Genomic DNA, 22,978 nt, shown 5'->3' with positions numbered 1-22,978 from the left:
GGAAGCAACAGTGGAGAAATATTAATATTACTAATTAACTTTTCGTATTTCAAGCACTGTAGTAAAACTATCAAAGAAGCAGTATAGTAAGATGATCAAACGTTATTTTGCGAAAATTTTTTTCCTAGCTATTTAAAACCAAATGAGACTTAAGAGTTTTGAAATATCACACTGACTGGCAGCACTGTCAACACTCTGTATGATATACGCACTCAATAAACGCCATTCAGAAATAAATGAGCAGTGTACAGTGAGTGAGTGAGCTTCGAATGAAAACAGAAACAGAAGCGGATAGAGAAGCGGACGTAGCACAACCGATTAAAAACGTAACGGCAGCAGCAAAGCAGAGTGTTTCAAGTAGCAAAGATTAGTGCAGAAGAAAATGTCAAGATTTTTCTCAAAATTTACTTAAAAAGTGATAGGTTTATGAAAATTTCAAAAACTAGTGCGATACATAACCACAAAATATTGCCTAGTAAGGCAGTGTGCAAAGGGGAAGTGTGTTAAATAAGTGCTTGTCAAAGTGAAAGATACCTATAGTGAAAAGTAAAAAGGTCAAAGGAATCAGCAGAGTAAAAGTATAATACAAAAGTGCAAAAATGGGATTGAACGGCTGTTGTTCGTGTGTAAAATACTTGATGGTGCTGATAAACATCTTATTTTGGGTATGTACTACGTGAAGATAACTCTATAGAGACTGAATGGGTGGTGTTATGCATAATATTACGGCAATGGGTTGTGCGGTAGATTTACGAATATCCTATTGAATGAGAGTGAATACGTATGGTACATACATATGTATATGTAGTTGTGCAAATGTGTGTGCCTATCTAGAGGATACGCGTGATGCTCTTCGAATAATTCGAAAATCGGTTTATAGAGAGCTTAGACAAAGGAGAGAGGAGTGCTAAACAACCAGAATGTAGCATATGCACAAATTTGTTTATATACATACATATATTTATGTACATATGTAAATAACGAAAAGCATTCATAAAATCTGTTAATCCCAATGAACGTTATGTCCCCTTTTGATTATGTCAATATGTTAATACTAATCTATCTACATACATATTTACATACATATGTATTGAAGTTTCATTGAGGGCGTCTTTTATTTTTTGCACGTCTGTCAAAATTGTCGATAAATTGAGTGACAAGCATGATTCTTTTTGGTATGTGCACCTTTTTTGGATTGCGAAAAGTAATTTTTTCATATTTTTTATTACCAATTCGCCAGCTTTTTCTCTTACTGGCATAGTAGCCAGCTATTTTTCCACTATTTTTCAGTTGGCACAATTGCCCTCTTTTACAATCATATATGTACCTCCTTGCGCCGAGTCGTAATTCTCGATACGGCCTTTTCACCAGCCTGCAGGTATTATAGACGCCCTAGGTTGGAGTTCGTCCTAAATTGACTTTGCGTTGCAATCACTGCTTGTAGCACGCTTAACAGCACACACATGCGGACCCACATAAATTCATATATACATACATACATATGTACTATATAAGTACAGATGTATGATTGTGTGCAATAGCTCACAACGCAAGCCTGCACAAAGTGTCATTGCTTCCGTTGCATTGCCGCTTTCTTACGTTCATAACATTGTACACATACCATTTTATAGGTATGCACCAACATAATATATATATGTTTGTATGTACACACGTACAGCAGTTGTTGTTGTTGCGTATTCAATTGTGGACAAACTGAAAAATACTTGTTTCTTGATAGTACTACAAGTGAACGTTAGCTCCCCCGCACTGCAGCCGGAGTTGTGTTTGTTGTTGACGTTGCGGTTGTTTGCCACACCAGCCGCAATGAGTGGCATCCTCATACACTTATGCGTGTGGATGTGCGCATGCTTATATATGGATATTGTATTTTCTTGTTGTGCTTTTCATTATTGTTTCTTCATTATCTTTTTGTGTTTTATTGACTATAAACAAATTTCTTATCTCTTGTATAACAAATATTGAAGAATTTGTCGCTGCTTCTTGTATTTATGTATGTTTGTTTGCTTATAAGGTTTTGATTTCCATCACCTTCAATTTTGTTTTTCGATAAAGCATTACAAAATGTAATTTGTTTAGTGCAAAATTCCTTCTCTTCTGAAAGTTTCTAGTATGTACATATGTACATACATACATACATACATATGTATATTTGTGTGCTCTCTCGCTTGCTAGTCTGTCAGCACAATAGAAAGAGAAAATATAACCAAATTGACGCAATGTATTGTATAGGAAAACCATCATTTAATTAAAGGTACTATGATTGGAACAGGAAGTTAAAAGTTAAGAGTTTGAATACTTACAACAAAAAGGATGTGTACGTTTTTCGTATGGGGTTGCAAGACAAGACTACTTGGTAGAAACTGCTTACATGTATACAAATGCATGTTGTTGTTGTGATTGCAGCGGCAGAAAACATTCCTGAAATAAATTCGAGGAATGGTGCCGAGTTGACAGTCATTGGCCTTTTAAAAATCCGGGACAGCTCCGATTACCCGACTGCCGTGTCCAACGGCACAAAGACGGGTTTCGATACTATAGGGCACAGGATATTAATTTCGGACTATTTCCGACATATTTTCAAAAAAAGCTTTCAAAGCAAATACCGACAATTTCGCCCACAAAGTTTTACAAATTTCATTTTTTTTATTTATAAAATCATGTGCAGATTCTTTTGAAGATTATAATATTACTATAGCTGAGAATTAGCGTATTTTTTGTGACTATAAAGCGTAGTTTAAACGTTTTTTTTTAATTCTGCTGTAGCCATACTCCTTAAAAATAATTTAGACACGGAAAGATGTAAAATTTCAATTCGTAGAAAGCGTGTTCGCAAATTTGAGAAATGTCGGGAAGAGCGAAATGGATAATTAATAATTACTATCTACCATCTTTAATTTTTTGAGATCCAACACTTTTTTTTTCCTGAAATTGCGAGCACCTACATACCATATTGTTTTGGTTTAATTGATGGACGATATATTTCTATAAAATAAAATGTTTACCAAAGTTAAATATATTTTTTACACTCAAACATACATATTTACATATGCAATATACACAAATATCGCTTTTAATCTAATAAAACGTAATAATTCCATTGCAAATCCGATCAGAATGCCACTTGTATCGACAAACAAACTTCTAAAACGCCAGATTATATTTACTTGGTTGTGCGTCTGCCTTTAACCGCACTTCGAAAAGCCAAATATCGGTCATCGGTGGCAATATTCGAAGGCATAAAATCAAAAGCTTTGCCGCGCGTCTGTAATTATTTTCCTTTAAACAATATTTCGTACGCATTTCGTAAACCAAAAAAAACTCACCTTTCATATAAACATTTGCGTACACAAACATACACACATACCCATATGTATGTATGTATGCATAGTTCGTGGTTTATAATAAACAAATACAGCAATCTGATGAGCAGTCATCAGTATGCAGGGCCTTCCTCCAGGGCAGCAATCAATTGGAACACAGCGCTGATGTGCGCGGGCTTTTTAGAGGCGTGCAGTGGTGGGCGAAATATAAGCATTTTTATAAAATATTATATGAAATTAAATTTTTATACAAATAAATGTGGTAATACTGTTAAAAAAATTAAGAAAATATTTATGAAATAGCACATAAAAAATTGTAGAAGAAGATAATGACTGGCCGAAGAAAAAAATTCCTGCTTGGACTACGTAAGGGGATAAAAATCTAGCTTGCGCTTGTTTAAAATTGTGTTGCATATTTTAAGATATGGATTATGGCATTTGAATTAAATTAAAAAAACAAGAATAGTTTTCAACCCTACCCAGTTTGAACCTCATATTGTAATATTTTGGTTACATTTTGCAGAATAAAAAATTTTAAACTCTGGCCAACTTACATTAAGTAGTTGGCATCTTGCAAAAATTTTATACGCTGAACAGGATAAAGTTAGCCACCAAGGCTTAACCCCAGAAAGAAAGAAGACCCTTTACTTATATATATGTAAATAAATGGTAAGTGTAATGAGATGTGTGGTTTTAGTCATGTCGGTCCGTCTGTATGTCTGTATATATGTAAACAAATCCTTCAGTTTTTGGGATATCGATCTGAAATTTTGCACACATTTTTCCATCCCCAACAACCGTCGAGACCGCTGATATCAACCCACTATAGCAAAATATCGAGCCAATATAGTACGATGTCGGGCCGTTCTCACATCAGTCCAATTTTAGTAACCGAAACGGACTCGCAATTTTCTCTGGTCAACTCGGCATAATTCTCGAAGTTACTTAAGAAATGTTTTCTGCCGCTACAACAACAACAGCCACTATAGCATATACATATATAGCTATCATAGAAACGGACCGTTCAAAATAAAGTTCTTGTATAGAAAATTTTTTTATTTCACAAGATATCTTCACTAAATCTCACTTTTAGTGCTGTAATTTCACACAGTGCTGTATAATATAATACAAAAGCATTTTTATATATGCTATGAAATTTTACATATATGTATATGTACATAGTATATATGTATTTACATGTGTATATGGGCGTATTCAGTATTCACATGGTGGCATCCACGCAAAACGCAAGTTGCCCCAGACGTTCAGCCTAAAGCAACTGTAAAGCATTTAGTAGCTGGTGGAGCCACCTATGCGGCATGCCGCAAACAATACAAATGTAATCTGTTCAAAACATACAAAACCACACTTGAGCAAACAATTGTGCGAGCCTCCTTTTGGCCATACACACACACACACACACACACACACACATATCTACTTGGGCGCAGACACATTTGGTAATTGCCTACGTTTCGCTGGGCGTCCCAGCAGCAGCGCTGCGGTCATTTGTAACTGTCGGAAGCCATTTCAAGTGTCAGTCAGCTGGTAGTGATGGCAACTGACCAGTATCTACTATACATATGTACATATATGGTATATTCGGATGTAAACATTTGTTTGTTTGTACATATACATACATTTATTTCGATATTACTTTATTCGGTTTTTTATTATGTCACTCTTATAGGCCCCTGAGCATATGTGCTGCCCTCCCTTTGACTTACCGCGCCCATTTCACACATCATCACACACTCAATTATGAAAATTACTGTTGCGGCTGTGTGTGTGCGCGTCTCTCATTTAGTCATACGAATATTTACAAGCACACACTCAATCATAGCAGCATCTATGAAATCATTTGTATGAATTTTCCAATTTTATTTTCTTATTTCATTCGAAGAGTCGTGCTTCTAGGTTCCTGACCATTCAATTCATCTCCTCACAAGTGTGCTCTGATGCGCGCGATTGCCTACAATAGGCGAATACTAGCCAGAAATATACATACAAACATATATGTATATATGTATATAGTATATATTTATTAGTCAAGATCTATTTTCGAATATCAATACAATATGGAAGCTTTGTTTTTCCTGTTGTGTGTATGTATGAGCACGTTCGTCACACATATGTATGTACATACATATGTACATATACATACATATGTATAAGTTTGTATGCATGTACGTATGTCGATTTGCTATTATTGTTGCATTAGTTGCGCATTCATATCGCATCATAGCGTTTGAAGAATACCTCTTATTTATGTACATATGTATGTATGTATGTACAAATGTACTATATAGCATATTTGCCAATATTTTTCTGGTTGCGGCACAAATTTGTGTTTCAACACGCATACACACATACATTCATACATACATATGTATACATATGTATGTATGTATGTATGTACATATGAACTTCCTTTTGGGATTTTCACGCTAACGCAATTTTGAAAAGCGTCAAGGCAACAATGCCAACTAAAGTTAATAACAGAAGAAGCACTTATTTAAATATAAAAATAACAACAACAAGTGCCAAGAATAACAAAATATACACATACATACATATATGTATAAGCGATGCACGACCAGCTGTTGGAAAAGCAAAAACATATTAAATAATTTAGTTTTTTTTTTATTAACGTTTTTCACTAAATGTTGTCGGCATAAATGTGTGTTTGTATGTACATGCATATGTGTGTTGTGTTCTAAAATAAACCTACAATGTCATTAGCACATAAACGTTTGTTTTGATTATGTCAGCGGTTCTTAAACATTTCTATAGCACTGCGATGGAAAGCCTTTAAGGAAGTTGGAAAACATTTTGGAATAAAGGAATCTTATTTACGACTTTTTCCTTCATCATACTTTTGTCGTTCGTTAGCTTATCGAACTTAAGAGGCACATATGGTGCGAAATTAAGAAAAAAATCGATTTTCTTTAGTATTTTGATAAACGCATTTTCGAAAAACCATTAAGGGAAAAATAAAATAGTTTATGGGCGATCTGAGGTCGAGAAAGTGAGAAAAGAGAGAAAAAATTAAGAAAGTAAGTCTACACCAAATTTCGTGAAAGAAAAAAAAAACTGTACAAGTTAAAATTTTTTTTTTTGTGAATTTTTTACATATGTAGGTTTTGAGGTTATGTGTAAAAGTTTTTATGCAAAAATTATAGATCCTTTCATTACCATATAATTTTTCTTCTATAAAAATGGTACTTTTGTCGGAAATGGAGAGGCACAAGAATGGTTTATTCTTAACCCTTTAAGATTCTATCTGCTTCCTTTTCCCGACTTCAGAACGCCCGTAAATTATTTATTATTTTTCCTTATCTTTTCGTTTTCCATAGGTTTCATTCTCCTAAGATTTTTTGGTTTTCAAAAATTATCTACTTGCTTTAATTTCGACCCGAACTGGTTATGCAATTCTATGTTGAATTTTACGCTAATAATATTTACTGTCTAATTAACAAAGCAAACAATGGCAAACGTGAATGTATACATATGCAGATGCCTTTCAAGAATACCCGCCTCACTCAACGATTTTTTCGACATTTTACATCTTTTGCGAACGTTCTAAGTCTCTTCAGATACATATACAAATACCATATAAATATAACATATTATATATACTTACATATATACATATATGTTTGGCATATATAAAATTGAATATTTATGTGTTGGTATACTTTTCGCAATACTCTAACTGCCATTAACAATTTTGAACGTAACTAGGTCATTGCAGCCAAAAGGGCTTTGTACGCTCTCGCATACACTCTCGCACGTACTTTTTCACTCTCTAATCGTGCTCTTACTCACGGGTAGGCACTAGCAATATTTCTCTATACTACTACTCGACGCTCACTACCATAATATACGCCTGCATAAAAGGATACTCGAAACGAAAACAACAAAAAAATGGGTGGGCGTTTTGACCCACTGTCGCTTTTCGTATACTCGTGTAGCTGTGTCTACAAATACACCCGTAGACAGACAATTTGACGTGCCGACTCTTGTTTATAGGTCCTTCTTGTCCGCGCCCTGCTACTGTGATTATATTTAGCACATCCTCGGTGGCATGTCGTCGTTCCACTTAATGCTCACAAAACGATTTTTATAATATTACAAAAATATATTATATACATACATATGTATAAGTACAAATGGATACCTATGTAAATGCATATATACACCTACTTGTATTCCTGTAGGCACGCGCATAACGTATATTGCTTATACTCCTACTTGATTGCTAAAATTAGTGCTGTCCTTCACTTTGCTGTTCGATCAGGAAAGTGTTTACAGTTATTTAAAATTTATCGCTAGCGATGATGAATTATGTACTTTTATTTATTGTTGTTGGTAGAATCCTTTGAACAGGGTTTCCCTAAAATTGGGTTCATAAATATTGATTTTGCTACCAAGGTCCAAGAGTATACTTATTAAAAATAAAAATCTCTGACTTGCCATATACTGACCTTATAAAAGAAACTTAGAGTGCTGAAAGATAAGATATCTAAAGAGTTGCAATGCGATTCTGAGTCCCCATTCACATTCACTGGATTATTATATACCAATATTAACAGATATTCAGACTCCTAGGCATGCATCTAATATACTGGTGAGATTTCTAATAATGAAAGGTGCACTAATTTTTGAAAGCAAAAACCCAGATACTTCAAATTTCATTGTAATTTATTTTTTGATGATTATCTCTTTCAAATGTGGGCCACGTCTCAGATTGTCTATTCATTGAGTCCAATTTTCGATGACTCGTTCGAGCAATTCGACTAGTAACTGGTGACACGCGTGATGTTTTGCTCCAAGGCCTGAATGGAAGCGGGATTGACTGCATAGACTTTAGACTAGATAACTTTATTAATTGATGCGCTGTGTGGGAAGCGGCGCCGTATTGTTGAAACCGAATGTCGCCGAGTTCACGAGCTTCAATTTCAGGCATCAAATGGTTGGTTATAATGGCGGTCGTCATTGTCGATTACGTTCTCACCGGCATCACTTTTGAAGAAATATAGACCGATTTTTCCACCGGCCCTCAAACCACACCAATCCATTGTTTTTTCTGGATGAAATGGCAACTCTTGAATCTCTTCAGGTTGCTCTTCGTCCCAAATGGGGCAATTTCGCTTGCTTACTTGATTATTGAGCCAGGGCTCGAAAACTTCGGATCTTCTTGGAACTTTTCAAGAGCCCATAGAGCAAAGTTATGCAGCTTGTCATTGAACAAAAATAACATGACAACTTTACACGACTCCCGCGTGATCTGTCAAAAAAAGGCTATTGAAAAGAAGTCATCTACTTGCAGCACCCTTTAAAACCCCAAAAAAAGTTCTATTAGAATTGGGTTTGTGAAGAGTGTGAGCAATATACTGTATTGCTCTCCAAATTAAAATAAAAAAACAAGGTCCTGGGATGCACATTTTAAGATTAGTGATTTTAGATTACTCTTCTTAGGTCAGGTTGGGTTTCACTAGAACATTCGGTGGCTATTTATTTCATTTTACTTTGATTACAATTCATAAATTCTTCCTATATTCAACTTCTCTCTTCAAAACGTTTTTTACATATCATTGCTTGTGAAACAACCACACAAGGTTCCGATAACACCTCCTAAGATAAGTTGTCATGCCTGTAAACATTCCACATCTGCTTTAAACTTATTTATAGATTGTGGTAAAAATCTGGTAGTCCACCACCAGCTTCAACATCCATTCAAACAATAATTTTATCTTAAAATTCATCGCCTTATCACCTACCTCTGCCCATTTCGCGGAAGTTATCTTCTTCCTTTGCCAACGTCCTCATTTGGTCTCTTCTTCCACCTTCGACATCAGCCTAACCGCCCGAACAGTGTTGCAATTGTGCATTTGCTACTTTTATCTTGTGAATTGCAAGGTTTGCCCGCTTTTGCGCGGTGCCGCAACGTCTCCTGCCACATAAAAATATGAAAAGTCGATTTGTAATTATTTCAGCCAGTCTGTGCGCCTAAAAGTATGTCACATCTTTTTATATGTGCACATATTATTGCTGTTACGTCGGTTCTCTGCATGGTTTGGCGTTAATTTTTTTGTTTGAAAACTTTCCATATGGTTTTGCTGTGCCAGTTTTCAAATTTACTGACAAGCTGCTGAACTTTGCAAAATGACGCCGACGAGAAGTGTCTATTAACACTTATAAGAAATGCGCCTTAAAATATGTTAGTGTATATTCTGAAATGTATTGGTGGTAGTTAACAATGCCGTGAAATTGTATTGTGGTAAGTTGTTTTCAACAAAGGAAACCAAATAAAACAATAAGTGAAAATATTAATTGGATTAAGCATGACTTTTATTGATTGCATTATTTAAGCTCGGAACATTACTTGTGGGTATTTATGTTAGGTTTATCGCCTAACTGTAGACAGCAAGAAATGACAGTATGGTATATAGTTTTGCCATTTTTATAGTAACCAATTAGTTTTAGCGCCCGCTTCATACTTCTGAAATCAATTAAACGTCCTTACAAGCCGGTCTGAAGCCAGCGAAGTAAACTTGTCTAAACAAATCGCATTTTTTTCTGCAGGCAATTCATTAATATCTACAAATTTAATGTATACACACATACATACAAATATATCCATAGTAATATATTTCTCATACAAATTAAGTCCTATTGAACTAATCAGACCATTTAATCAATTCAATATAGATGGACACGCTTATCTACCATACAACCAAAAGCTTTATATAATTTATTATAGATAAGAAAGTAATAAAACGATCAATATTCACATATCGTCACCTAAAATGCAAAACAACGTATCATCAATACGAATTTGAGATCTTACTTACTTACTACATCATATTACATATATGTATGTAGCATAAAATTTTCGGCTTCCGTTGTCAGATTTAGCTATTTTCTCACCAAAACTCAAATTTTGTTGCAATATGAGCGGTTTCTATTTTATCGTTTTTCTTTCGCCTGGAAACTTATGAAAAGCTATGTTATGTTATTTTGCATTTAAGCTGACGATATACCTGTAGATAAATGCCTATAACAACAACTACAAAATATTTTTCAAGCACGCCTTAACGAATAGCTTTGACAGCTATCTGTCTGTCAGAATTTTTGGTACTCTATAGATGTCTAAATTATAGCATCACCGGCTATAAATAAGTTATGGGAGTGAATAACAAATTAGCGAATAAGCTATATTGCTGACGACTGAATGCCTGACGAGAGAATTACGAGATGTTAGTTTATGAAAGCGAAGAGGAAACGGGGTGCGTTTTCATTAATTGGTATTATGCTGACATTAAATATCTATGAGAAATCGCTATGAAAAACATTTGTAGTCTCCGTAAGCGTGTCTATCAGAATCCAGACCGTAGCTTGGCCAGTCAACTTCGCTCCAAGATGCTTATATCACCGTAAATATCTAAACTAAACGAGCCTATGTCGAGGTGAGATAATAAGAATGTGTAAAATCAACTCAATCGATGTGCTTTATCCAAAGCATTAGCTTAGAACTGAAAGCTTTAAACTTCAATACAACTGTTATAAAAGATATTTCCAGAGTGTACTTATAAATATATTTGGCTAAGTTCTCTTTATCTATTTTTACATTTTAGTTATTATTAAAGCTATTAAAACCTATAATTTCTCAATAAAACATCCTCAATCTGAAATTTGATTTAATTGATTTACATATCTCCACAAAAAAAGTTATTCAGCACTTATTGAAATACAATAGTCAGCAATTCATTATTGCAAATAAGAAAAAAATCGCATTTCTGACAAATTGTTTGTATTAATCTAATTTATTGCCGAATGACTAATATTTTATCCCACAACACAAACAATATATGACAATTGTACTTCGCAGCTGTTGAACCATTCGAAATGTATTCAATATTTAAAACACAAATATGCAGTATATATCAAAGTAATTTTCTACATACATATGTATGTACATATTTTTCTATGAGTTTTAAAATATAATATATTTAAAAAAACTGTTTACCATTTATCTAACCTATACTTCTATCTCATTTATCACTTTAAGTAAAAAATAGTTAGATTTTGTTCATAATTTTCAAATTCTTGATTTATTCCTTAAAATCTTGTTGTCCCCCCAAAGTAATGCCGACGGGGAATTATTGTGGTTCGAAAACCAAGAGATAATTCCGGCCTCCTTTTACGAAAACTCACTTCATTACACTCAAAGAGTATTCCTTGTTGACAGTTGGCCGTGCGGAAGGAATCCGGTGCTTCACCACACCTCAATAATTGAAGAAAACTGTCAACATAACCTTGATGTTCGACATTCTTTAACGTCGGCTTCGTCGTCCCTATGACACGATATTCGGCCGATTGATCGTCTGTTTCCGGATCGTGAACATAGATCCAAGACTCGTCGTCAATAATAACAGGTTTTATGATATCCTGGTAGCTGGAAAGCATTGTTTCACAGACGCTGTTTTTCAAAAAAATTTAGTGATTTTGGAACCAATCGTGCTTGCACTTTTCTTAAACTCAAATGATTTTTCAAAATGGCTTTCACTGATCCTTCCGATATTCCAACGATGCCAGTAAGATTTCTGACTGTAATCGTCGATTCTCAAGCACCAATTCCTTTTTTATTGACGTTTTGATCATCAGTTCATGATCAGTAAGGGCCATCCTGAACAAGGTTCGTCGTCAACGCGTTCTTGAATAATTTGTACCATCAAAAACACTTGCTGGCGACAAACAATTATCACCGAAGGCCTTTCCAAGATTCTAAACCTTTCGGCACTAGAAATTTGATTTCGCACACAAAATTTAATGGAGTTTCTTTGTTAAATGATTTCACTCATCGTAAAAATCGCCGAATGCACTTTACATATGTATGTACTTTAGAAAGACAAGCGTACTCGTATAGTAAATACTAATTATTATTTTGATAAGACATTTGACACAGATGCCACAGACAGTCATACCAACCCAGAAAATAAATATTTCGAGGAATGCGTTTTCGCGGAAATTTTAATTAAAAAGTCTTACTATTTTTTCCCACTATATTTTACCTTTGAATAAGGTAGAGTCTATTCTGGTCATTATAAGACACAAAAATATATATACATATACATATTTTTTTAATAAAAAATTCTAGGCTTTGATCTCTATACGATACCTCTTAGTCCTCTTTAATCGGATCAAAATTGTATACGTGTGTGTTATCTTCCACTACATAGGCATCGTTTGAGAACGCGGACTGACAAATATTGTTCATTTAAATTTTTTAAGAGCAATACTAATATATGTACATATCATCTATCTATTAACGATCTACGAATGCACACATTGGAACGAGTATGCCAACTATTTCACGCCGTTGACGCACAATAGCGCCACCAAATAAATATAGCAAAGCAATTAACGATCTCCATATGGACGATTATAATTGAACAACGCGCACAAATGTAAAAATATATGGACATGTATGTTTTTCTGGTATTTATGTTTGTAGATATTCAGGAAAGAGTTATAGTTTTCAAACAATTAAACAAATAATTGATTAGAAATGTTTTAAAGCATATATAAATAAATGAATGTATATAAACATTAGGGTGTTCGTTATTTCCGATGTTGGCTTTTTTTGCAAAAGCGTACTGAGCATTCATAACTATCTATGTATGTATAAGTTCTTCACAAATTCGAAGTTGCTCATACGACATGGTGGTACTGTACTGTACAGCTACTGAAGTACTGAACTTCAGTGCATTTGAAACCATATAATTTAACTACGTATAACTTTCAAAGAAATGATTTTATGCAAAAAATCATTAAGAATTTTTTTATAGTGAAGAAAATTTTACATTAGAATGTAATATTTTTAAAGATGGAGGATTACTTGTTTAACACAAAATATTAAAAAACCGCATGATATACATACATATATACATATGTATATTATGCATACATGGGAAAAGAAACATGTTTTAGACACGGTTTAAGCTTTATTTACGATGGATAGTTTTTTCAGAGCAAGCACTTTAACTCCAGGAGGTGTGAGCATAACAAAAATCCACATGCGAAATAACGGACACCCTAATGTACGATATTTGCTAATTTATGGCATTTAACTAATAGAGTGCTGACAAGCCACAAGCTGGAAAATAATGTTTAAACGCATACATACATACATACATATATGTTAGAAACGTATATAAATATTTATTTTTCTACGAAATGGAAAACGTTTTCATAATAGAAGTTGAGATTTAACACCTATTCTATTCTCTATATAATAAGATAATTGGAAATGTAGACGAATTTTGATTTTCGTGTAAACGCCTGGGCGATACCTTGTTTGTGTTCGACGAACGGTTTTATCAGAATCGGACTAGAATAGGACAGTGATTATGGGGATGAAAATACGGAATTCGAAGAAAACGATGGACATCAACGTGACGTTCAAGCTTCTCTATTATTATTATAATATTTTTTTTTTTTAAATTAAAATTTTATGAACGGCATTATGATTATGTAAAAAATTAACCAATTTGCGTTAATTTTGAAGCAAAATATATTATTTCCGATTTTGTTTTTATTTTCTACTAACGGAATATGTTTAGGTTTTTAATTTTAGATGAACTAATAATAAGTTTTTGTGAGACACCCAGGAGGTTGAGGTCTTTATGGCTGAATTTTCAACATTTTTATATCAAAATTTCAGGAGACATTGTTCAAATACATATGTCTCTTTAATATGCCATATCATATTTATCAAATATATGGTTGCTTATACTACAAAAAAATCGTAAAAATACCTTTGTTTTGTTCCTCTGGAACCCACCTTACCCCTTAACTTAATCTTTCATAAACTAATATAAGATTTTTAATTCGATTTTTAGAGATATTCCTCTATTAACTGCACATTTGCATAGTAAATTGTTAGAAAATTGTAAAGAGTAATTTCATTTAAAGCTTATTAACATAAAAATACAAAGTCAAAACAAACTGTTTTCTCAATATCCAATTCCTCACAACATGCCTTCATAGTCAAGCTAAGCGCTATACAAAACAATTGAAATAAACAATCAACACTACATTATTGTTTTTATGCATTTCCACTCACTTAAATACTCATTAATCTTCGTTTTATTTGTATACATACATATGTACATATGTATTTTTTCCCGAAAATTACTCGCGCTTTAAATATTTCTGAAATATTCGCTGTTATTTTCATTGCTAATCTTTAACTTTTTTTATTTTTTTGAAGATTATTGGCCTAATCATTGTGATCATCTCGGTGTGGATGCTTACCGATCCCTCGTTCGTGCTGTCGATGACCCAATCCTATAATCACTACTACATCGCGTTGTATGTCTTCCTTGGCATCGGTGTGCTCATCACGCTGGGCGGCTTCTTCGGCTGTTGTGGCGTCGTAAAGGAATCGCAATGTCTGCTTATATCGGTGAGTGAGACAACACAAATAAGTATATACATACATACATATGCATATGTACATTTTAATATAATAAGTCATATGGCAACCTCCAAAAGTTTGCGCTGTGATTTTCATTTAAATCAAACGCCAACGCAACGCGGCAACTCGTTACTTAGTCCAGGCGGTGTTTGGCGCACGCATTTAGCCACCCACTGCGTATGTTACTGCGAGTGCACAGCGTCTTGGTGCCTTAAGCTCATCAAAATAAATGCATATACATGCACACATACGAGGGAGGTCCGATAAGTGCGTAACCTCTTCGCACTACAGAATAAAAATAAAAAAGCGAAAATGGTAGGTGATTCAGTTCTTGTTTTGCAACGCGTAGAAAATCAAATATCGTCCCTCAAGAAACGAGTTTCAACGTCATCGAATTTCGGTTTTTACTAATTAACGCTCAGATGCCCCCAAAACTTTATTAATCGAACAAATTTCTGAGTCATTTCCTGATCGATGATAAAACGTGGATCCACTGGTACACACTAGCGACCAAAGCATCGAAGCATTGGATTTCAGCCGCCGAATCTGCTCCGAAGGAAGCGACGACTATTTTATCGGTCGAATAGGCAACGGTAACCGTTCTCTGAGATCTATAGTATATCGTTAATGAGTAGGCTATAGGTGCCATGGAGGTTTTGCAGACCTCTATTTTATACTTCAAACAAGTTAAGGTAAGTATTCTAGCCTAGAGCCCAGAATTTCAAGCGTTTTTTGGCAATTGATAAAAAAGCATTTGATATTTTTACTATCCAGTTTTTTACATTTATTTATTTCTGTAAAATAAAACCATAATGGCTTCCTGATAAGTGCGAATGTCGCTACCTCAAGAAGCTACAAAACGTTTATAACTACGGAAATAATTCGAATTTTGAAAACCCTTTTAAAGAGATATTTTTGGATGTCTAAACAATAGAATTATGAAGAGATCGATTTTTTTAAATTTCTTTGAGGTCAAGCGGTAAGGAGACTATGTTAAGAAATTAATCGCCGTTTTCGAAAATGCTCGTTTCTGTACTGTGTTCCAGCCTCGTATGTGCCCCGTAGGCGACTTGCGCGAATTCTTAGCAGCTGTAAACTTTTGGCGGCATCTAGCACACGTTTTTATTAGTGTGTAGTTGTTGTTGTTCTCATTTAATATTATATCTTCTTTTACGATCATGCACATGATTTATGACTTACAATGTCTACTTTGTAGTTCTTCTGCGTTATTCTGGTGGTGATGGTGGCACAGATTGCCGCCGGCGCATGGGCATTCCACAACAAAGACAAACTCGATGACATTGTACGCGCGTCGGTGAAGTATTCGGTGCAGGAGGAATATGGCCAATCAAGCATGAGTTCGCGTACTGTCACTTTTGACAACATACAAAAGAATGTAAGTGTCTCTGTTTGCTTGTATGTATGTAGTATGTGTGAGATTTGTGGCATGTGTTTATTTACATATTGGCGCCTGCCTATGTAAACACTATACATACATCAAGTTGATACTCAAATTTCATGAATTAATATGCTTTATTGTTGTTGCTTTCCGCTTCGTTACAGTTGAAATGTTGCGGTGCTGATGGACCGGCCGATTGGGCAACGAGCCGTTTCAACAATGTCGATCGCACAAATATCGTCGATATTGCCATATCATCGATGAATGTGTTCTACAATATACCCGAATCGTGTTGCAAAGACGAATTGAAGGAGAATGTGTGTGAGATGTCGAGGAAGTTAAAATTCGGTGGTTCGCTAAATACAGCAATATATCAACAGGTTCGTTATTTATATATTTAGTGCTGCGAAATGTCGTGGGACCAAGCAGAATTCACATGTATCAATAAAATTTCGAAAATATGGTCTTCGTTATCCATATATCTCATATCTGAATAGCGGGCTTTATACGGGCTTTGTCCTAAACTCGGAAACTTATTTGAAAACGAGTTTTCTCATCGCATTCTCATCACAGTAAGAAAACACTTAAACACAGCGTTTGAAAATCGCAAAATTTTCATGGAATGTTAAGACTTGCTGAAATGTTGTCGCTGATAAAAGAATTGAGAACACGATTGTCCTCGAAACGCCTGGGTACAGTCTATGTTTACCTTCGATGTCAATTAGTCACACAAGTCGAATTCTTTACACCTTGATGTGACTCATTTGCTTGCGGTGTGCCATGACAGACCGAGGCTCTTCTTGGCGAATATAAAGGTGGACCAGGGTAAAAAAATGATATTGCAAATCGGTTGAGACGTTCATTTTAATTCATTTCATTTTAAACCATCTTGTATATAGTAGTTCCAAAGGCGACTTTGACTAAGATTTTCCTAAGAACGGATTCATATCCATTTGCGATCCAACCTACAAATTTATTTTCGTGCATTCATACAACCTAGATATGTACGTACAAAGATTGTACTTAGGTAATAAGTTACTTAAAGGAAAACAAACGAATGTCGGCTATTCAATGGGCGGTTTCGCTCGAAAATTACTCTTCTACTTTCTTCTTAATTGATTTGTGATTTTGAGTTTCTTTGTTTTAATTTTTTATAATAACACATGTATGTGTGTTGGAAAAAAGGAATCTTAAAATTTATGAGAATACATTTTTCCTTTTCAGGGTTGCGTTGACAAACTAATTGAACTCATTTACGAGAATTGGGTACTGATCTTCGGCGTCTCAGCGGGTGTGATTCTATTGGAATTGTTGGCGTTGACCTTCTCATTGAGCCTTTGCTGTGCGGTGCGCAATCAACACTACAAGGCCTGAGAATTACTGAATTCCCAGCGGGAAATAAATGACGACGAAAAATATTAACAAACCAAACCGAAAAGGAGGAGAACAAAGGCGTTCTAATTCGTAACAAAACAAAGATAACAAATAAAATGATGAAATCAACACATGCGAAAACATGAGCGAGGCAAGCGGAACTAAATATAATGTGGTAGAAGAAATTGAAGTAAACGCGGAATTAAAAAATATATAAAACACTTGATATACGAGTTGCCATGTGTAAGGCAGGAAACTTGCTGAGACCGGAAGTTTATGCATTCAGAAATACGCAAACGAGTGTAAGCTTGCAATTTAGTGCAAAAGGAGGAGAATTCGTAAAAACCACATACATACATAATTCAAGCATTAAAAGCGAACATTGATGTATGTAAAATTGCCTGGAGTGAATCTCTGGCAAATAGAATTTACTACAAAATATGCTGGTAAATTATATCTAAGGAAAACAAGGAATTTTCATTTGTATTTTCCAAACTTTTGTAAAACACAGAAAAGTTTTAAGCAAAACTTTGTAGAAAAATGTGAAAATCTTCATCTTCATAAAACAATAATCAAAATGCATATGCCACATACAAACGAAAATAAACAAAACTAGTTAGTTATAATGGAATGTTGCAAAGAAAAAAAGGAAAAATTTAATTGCAAAATGCTCATCACACCATTTGCACTACTTTGTATAATTTATGGTATGACCATTTTTTAATCAATGAGAATTTACAGCTATTTAATACACTATGATGCCAAATTTACGTTTTTGCAAGTACTATTTCTATCGTAATTAAACAAATGCGTTAGTGCACAAATAATTAACGCCAATTGCACAAAATCTACCAAGTTCGAGGTCTTCCGCCATACAAAATATGTATTTATGTTTAAGTTTTTTGCCAAATGCCAAATGTAAAACACTTTTTATTTATTTAACATTAAATAAAAATGTTTTGAAAAACGCTGATTAAGACGCTTAGTACAGTGCGAAATGAAAATTTTTCCCGCAGGAAAAAAAATTAAAATTATATTTTTCGTAATCTCAACCGCATATGTGGTTTTCTCAAAAATAGTTTGTCGTGCGATTTGATTTGTATTAGATTAATAAAAAATTACATGGAATAATATTTAAGACAAAATAAAAATTACACTTTGAATTCAAGTAATGATACAATGTAGAACAATAATACCCTCAGTCTTAGCCGAAATAAAATATACATGAAATCTTGGAAAATTTTTGTTACAGTTAAACATAAAGAATTATGTCAAATAACTGTTAACAATTTTAAGGAAAAAAATTACATTAAATGGTGTGTTTTCAGTTGTGGTGAAAAAAGCACTAAAATCAATAATATTTTATTTATTTGAAAACAAAATTAAAATTTAGAAGCTAAATATTGTGCCATTGAAATTATTTATAAAATATAATTATACGGTTAACAGTTAAATTAGCTTTGATTGTACGCGAAATATTAATAATTTTTATTTAATGTACTACATACACATATTTTTATTTTTATTATTTTGTTTTCATTTTGATTTATTTTTATTGCTTACACTGTACATTATAATCTTTCGTAATTTTACATAATTTTTATATTGTAGCTCATTTATACTTTGAGTCAATTCAATGTTTTGCGGTATTGACATTCCATAAACGAAAGCAATTAGAGATGGATTGCGAAAACTAAGATGAGAAAATTTAATCAATTTGTGCAACTGTAAGAGTGTGACGTTTCCAATCGCATGTCAAAGAGAGAAAAGCTGGTAGAGCGTCAAAAAAATTAAAAAAATCATATGTATGAAACTAGTCTCGTCGATCGCTATATTGATAACCTCAAACTGTTTAAGATAACGGACTTACGTTAACTAGAATGTCGAAAATTTTGCAAAATTTATAATCTCATTTTTTTTTAAATATGTTTTAAGCATGTCGTTTGTTTTTAAAACTGGAAGTCGAAAAACTCTTCATATTTGCAAACTCAAATTTGTCTAAATATATATGTTTTTTGAATATGTTTGTCGTTAATCTGTAAACATGGTGCTCATACTTGTAAGACAATCTAAACATTACAAAAATATCAGTTTTTTTTATGAAAAACGACTCTCAAATATTTCTTCTCATAAATGTTATTTTAAATATTAGAAAATTTTTTATGACATGAATAAAGATCATGTCAAATAAGAAATAGTTTTGATAGTATAATTATTTTGACTAAAAAGTGATATTCGAATTTTTTCAACTGAAAATGTCAAATTTTATTAGATAAAATTTAAATTAAATATTATGTAACGATGAAAAAAAGGTTATTTGCGAATTTCATATGAAGGAATCCATCTCTATTGGCTGAAAGTTAAACACTGGTGATGTAGTTGAGTATTTAAATCTTTGTCAAACAATATATGATTGCTATTATACATACATACATACCTACATAGGAATGTGTAAATTAATGTTCCGAGCAATACATTAGCCCAACATTTTACAAAACCTTGTCACAAACCTGTAAAGAATGTCAAAAACTCACAATTTTATATTTCTATACTTTCATTTCATACAACTTAAGTTTACTATTAAAATTTTTTAATTCTTTTGTAAAGAAAATTTTAAAATACGTAAAAAAATGGTTTTTCTGAACTTAAAATGCTTACTTAATTTTATCACACATAATTTTATGCGTATTTTTACGAAAGAAATTATTAAACTTACTTAATCGCCTGAGCCAACGTAGTCCAAAAACCAGAAGAATTTAGGTACCTAACGCACATTACAAAAACAAACAAATTTATTTTATAAATATTTTAAGTTTTAGTTCTATTTTGCCTTTGAAAAAAAAACACACTCAAACGCATTCGAAATAAATTTGAAAATTTTTTAAACCATTTTCAAGTAAACGCCCATATAAACGAACGAGCATTCAGGCACAAACCTTCGTACACACGTACGCACATATTAACTGTTATAGTATATGTAAAAAAGCATAAATATTATATATGTATATATATGCATTTTTAATTTAGTTTATATTTTAAAATAAACTTTTTTATTAGTATTGTAACTAAATTAAATTTAAATAAAAAATAAAAACTTGTAGTTCAAGATGTCCCAAAACACACACACACAAAACGTAATTATTTAAATAAAATGACAGAAACTGTTTGTTGTTATTATTAATTAAAATGAATAAATGTATTTTAATAGACACTATTACTTATCACTGTATATTCATATGTAGCCACCCACTAGATACATAATTTGTTTGTTAAAAATGTATGACTTTTAAATGAAATATACAACAACAACTTAACAAATGGTAAGGTGTTCAGAATCGATAGCGAAATTTTCAACAGGAAGTTAAGCAGCCGAATATAATGTTATATATAAATATTGATTAGTATATACAAACATATGTACTATATATACATAGTGAATGATGCACTCGTTTTGAATGCCCCAAGAATACGAAATGAAGGTGATTCAATATGATAAAGAAAATAAAGCGAAAACTGATGAAAATTTAAATTTAAAGGAAGATGTGTCTAGCTACATTTAGTTATAGGAAAATTGTTAGAAAAAACGCCCACAAAGTATCAATTGTGCATATGTACATATGTATGTACAAATGTGCATAAGGCACATAAACGGTAACATATTTAAAGGTATTTAATGCTGAAAATATGTGGTCATTAATGAAATGCAATATTTACAGTGGTGGCGAAAATTTGAGAACCTTATTTTTGCCAGCATATGTACATATATTAATACATACAGATGTTTATATACGAACATATATATGTTATATACGATCATATGGATGGCGCAAAAATGTGCAGATTCCCACAAAATAATCGAAAATTGAAAAACGTGACAAAAAGTGTGCAATGGTGCTTAAGAAAACCACGCCAACCTAAGAGTTGCTTCAAATATTAAGTAATATTGCGCCTGAAGCATTGATACATATTTGTAATTATTATTTTTATTTCTTACTATTATTATTATTATTTTAAAATTTTGTATATTTTGTACAAAAGAGCAACTACACGCCACCTTGCGTACTATTGTAATTTTCACATTTTCAGCTCGTTAACTAATGCGATTATTTTTAAATACTCCCGTCGGTTAGAGAGTTTTTCAAAAAATTCCCAAAATAATTTCTTCCCAATATTGCCACATTTTTATGAAAATATTTCTTATAATATGATGAACTACATGTATGTTAGTGCATTTATAATACTCGATTTTCCCGTCCAGACTTAAAGCTTTTCTTGCCTTACAATTTAGTTCTTAAGCTGTAAATCAATACCTGGCTTTTAGGCGATTTGGCATTCAGCTTTTTATTGAGCTAATTTCCTTTGAAGCTGAATAAGTGCTGTAAGCCAAAAAGAGTGAAAATTAATTCACGAACTTTCAGCTTTGCTAAAATCAAGTTTGAAAAACAAGCAGTTCGGAAAACGCCAAAAGTTTAAGAAGCTGCGATCGATGTTGCTTTTAAAGGGAAAACGAAATTTGCTTTGTTTCCGAAAATTACCTAGTTTCTGGTATTAAAAGGTGTATTTTCGGAAAAAAATTGTGGAAAACGACTTATATGTATGTATATCTCTTATTTTGGTATCATTCCAAATTACTTTTGAGCGAGTCACTTTTTATATGAATAAAGGAAAAGACTTTTGAGGCCTTTTTAAGTATATAAGTAAATTTTAGGTATATAATTTTTAATTGTTATAGATTAAATTTAAATTTATTTTCACTTCTCACGATTTTGTTTCATTTATAACGAGAAATATGTATTATATAATCCGACTAGTGTTATAAACCGAATGGATATTCTTGAAATCTTGATTTTTGAAATTTTAGAACTGTTGTTATTCAGCTGTAAAAGAGTTTTTGAAACTTTCTACGGAACTTCGCAAAGAGAAAACAATATTCATACATATTTATTTGACACAAAAATTTTTGTCAGAAAAAACAAAAACGAAGCATAAAACAGTCACCTTTTGCAAGCAGTGTTTTGAAAAGTAGATTTATAGGTCATTATATGATAAACACAATAACTGTCATCTTGAAAGTATGCTCAACTTTAAAGTAGTAACAGAATAAAAATAGAAGTATTAAAAAACTACTATAAAAAAATTTGATGAAAGAGTAAAAAAAGCTAAATATTAATAGGAAAACTCCAACTTTACAACATAAGCATTTACAATAATAAAAGAGAAAACAAAAAACACTTGGAAACTTTATTAATGGAAAAATTGGCTGCCAGAATTATACAAACTTATTAAACACAAAAATACACTAAAAACACAATTTTTACTGCAAATGTGTTACGGCACAAAAATTGTGTGAAATTTATAGTAAGTGTGATTTTCATTAAA

The 22,978-nt window shown here is 32.8% G+C and overlaps 1 protein-coding gene across 1 annotated transcript; it reads left to right on the top strand.

The window, feature by feature from the left end:
- Window positions 1-37: 37 nt before the first annotated feature.
- Window positions 38-20,443, top strand: LOC120771853 (tetraspanin-8). The gene is made up of 5 exons (XM_040100099.1): window positions 38-665; window positions 14,620-14,814; window positions 16,043-16,222; window positions 16,390-16,605; window positions 17,450-20,443. The coding sequence occupies exons 1-5, from the start codon at window positions 600-602 to the stop codon at window positions 17,597-17,599; spliced, it is 807 nt and encodes a 268-aa protein (XP_039956033.1). The 5' UTR covers window positions 38-599; the 3' UTR covers window positions 17,600-20,443.
- The last annotated feature ends 2,535 nt before the right edge of the window (window positions 20,444-22,978 follow it).

This window comes from Bactrocera tryoni, chromosome 1 (assembly GCF_016617805.1).
Source record: "Bactrocera tryoni isolate S06 chromosome 1, CSIRO_BtryS06_freeze2, whole genome shotgun sequence".
In the NCBI taxonomy this organism is placed as follows: domain Eukaryota; kingdom Metazoa; phylum Arthropoda; class Insecta; order Diptera; family Tephritidae; genus Bactrocera; species Bactrocera tryoni.
This window is presented reverse-complemented; position numbering and strand designations above follow the sequence as displayed.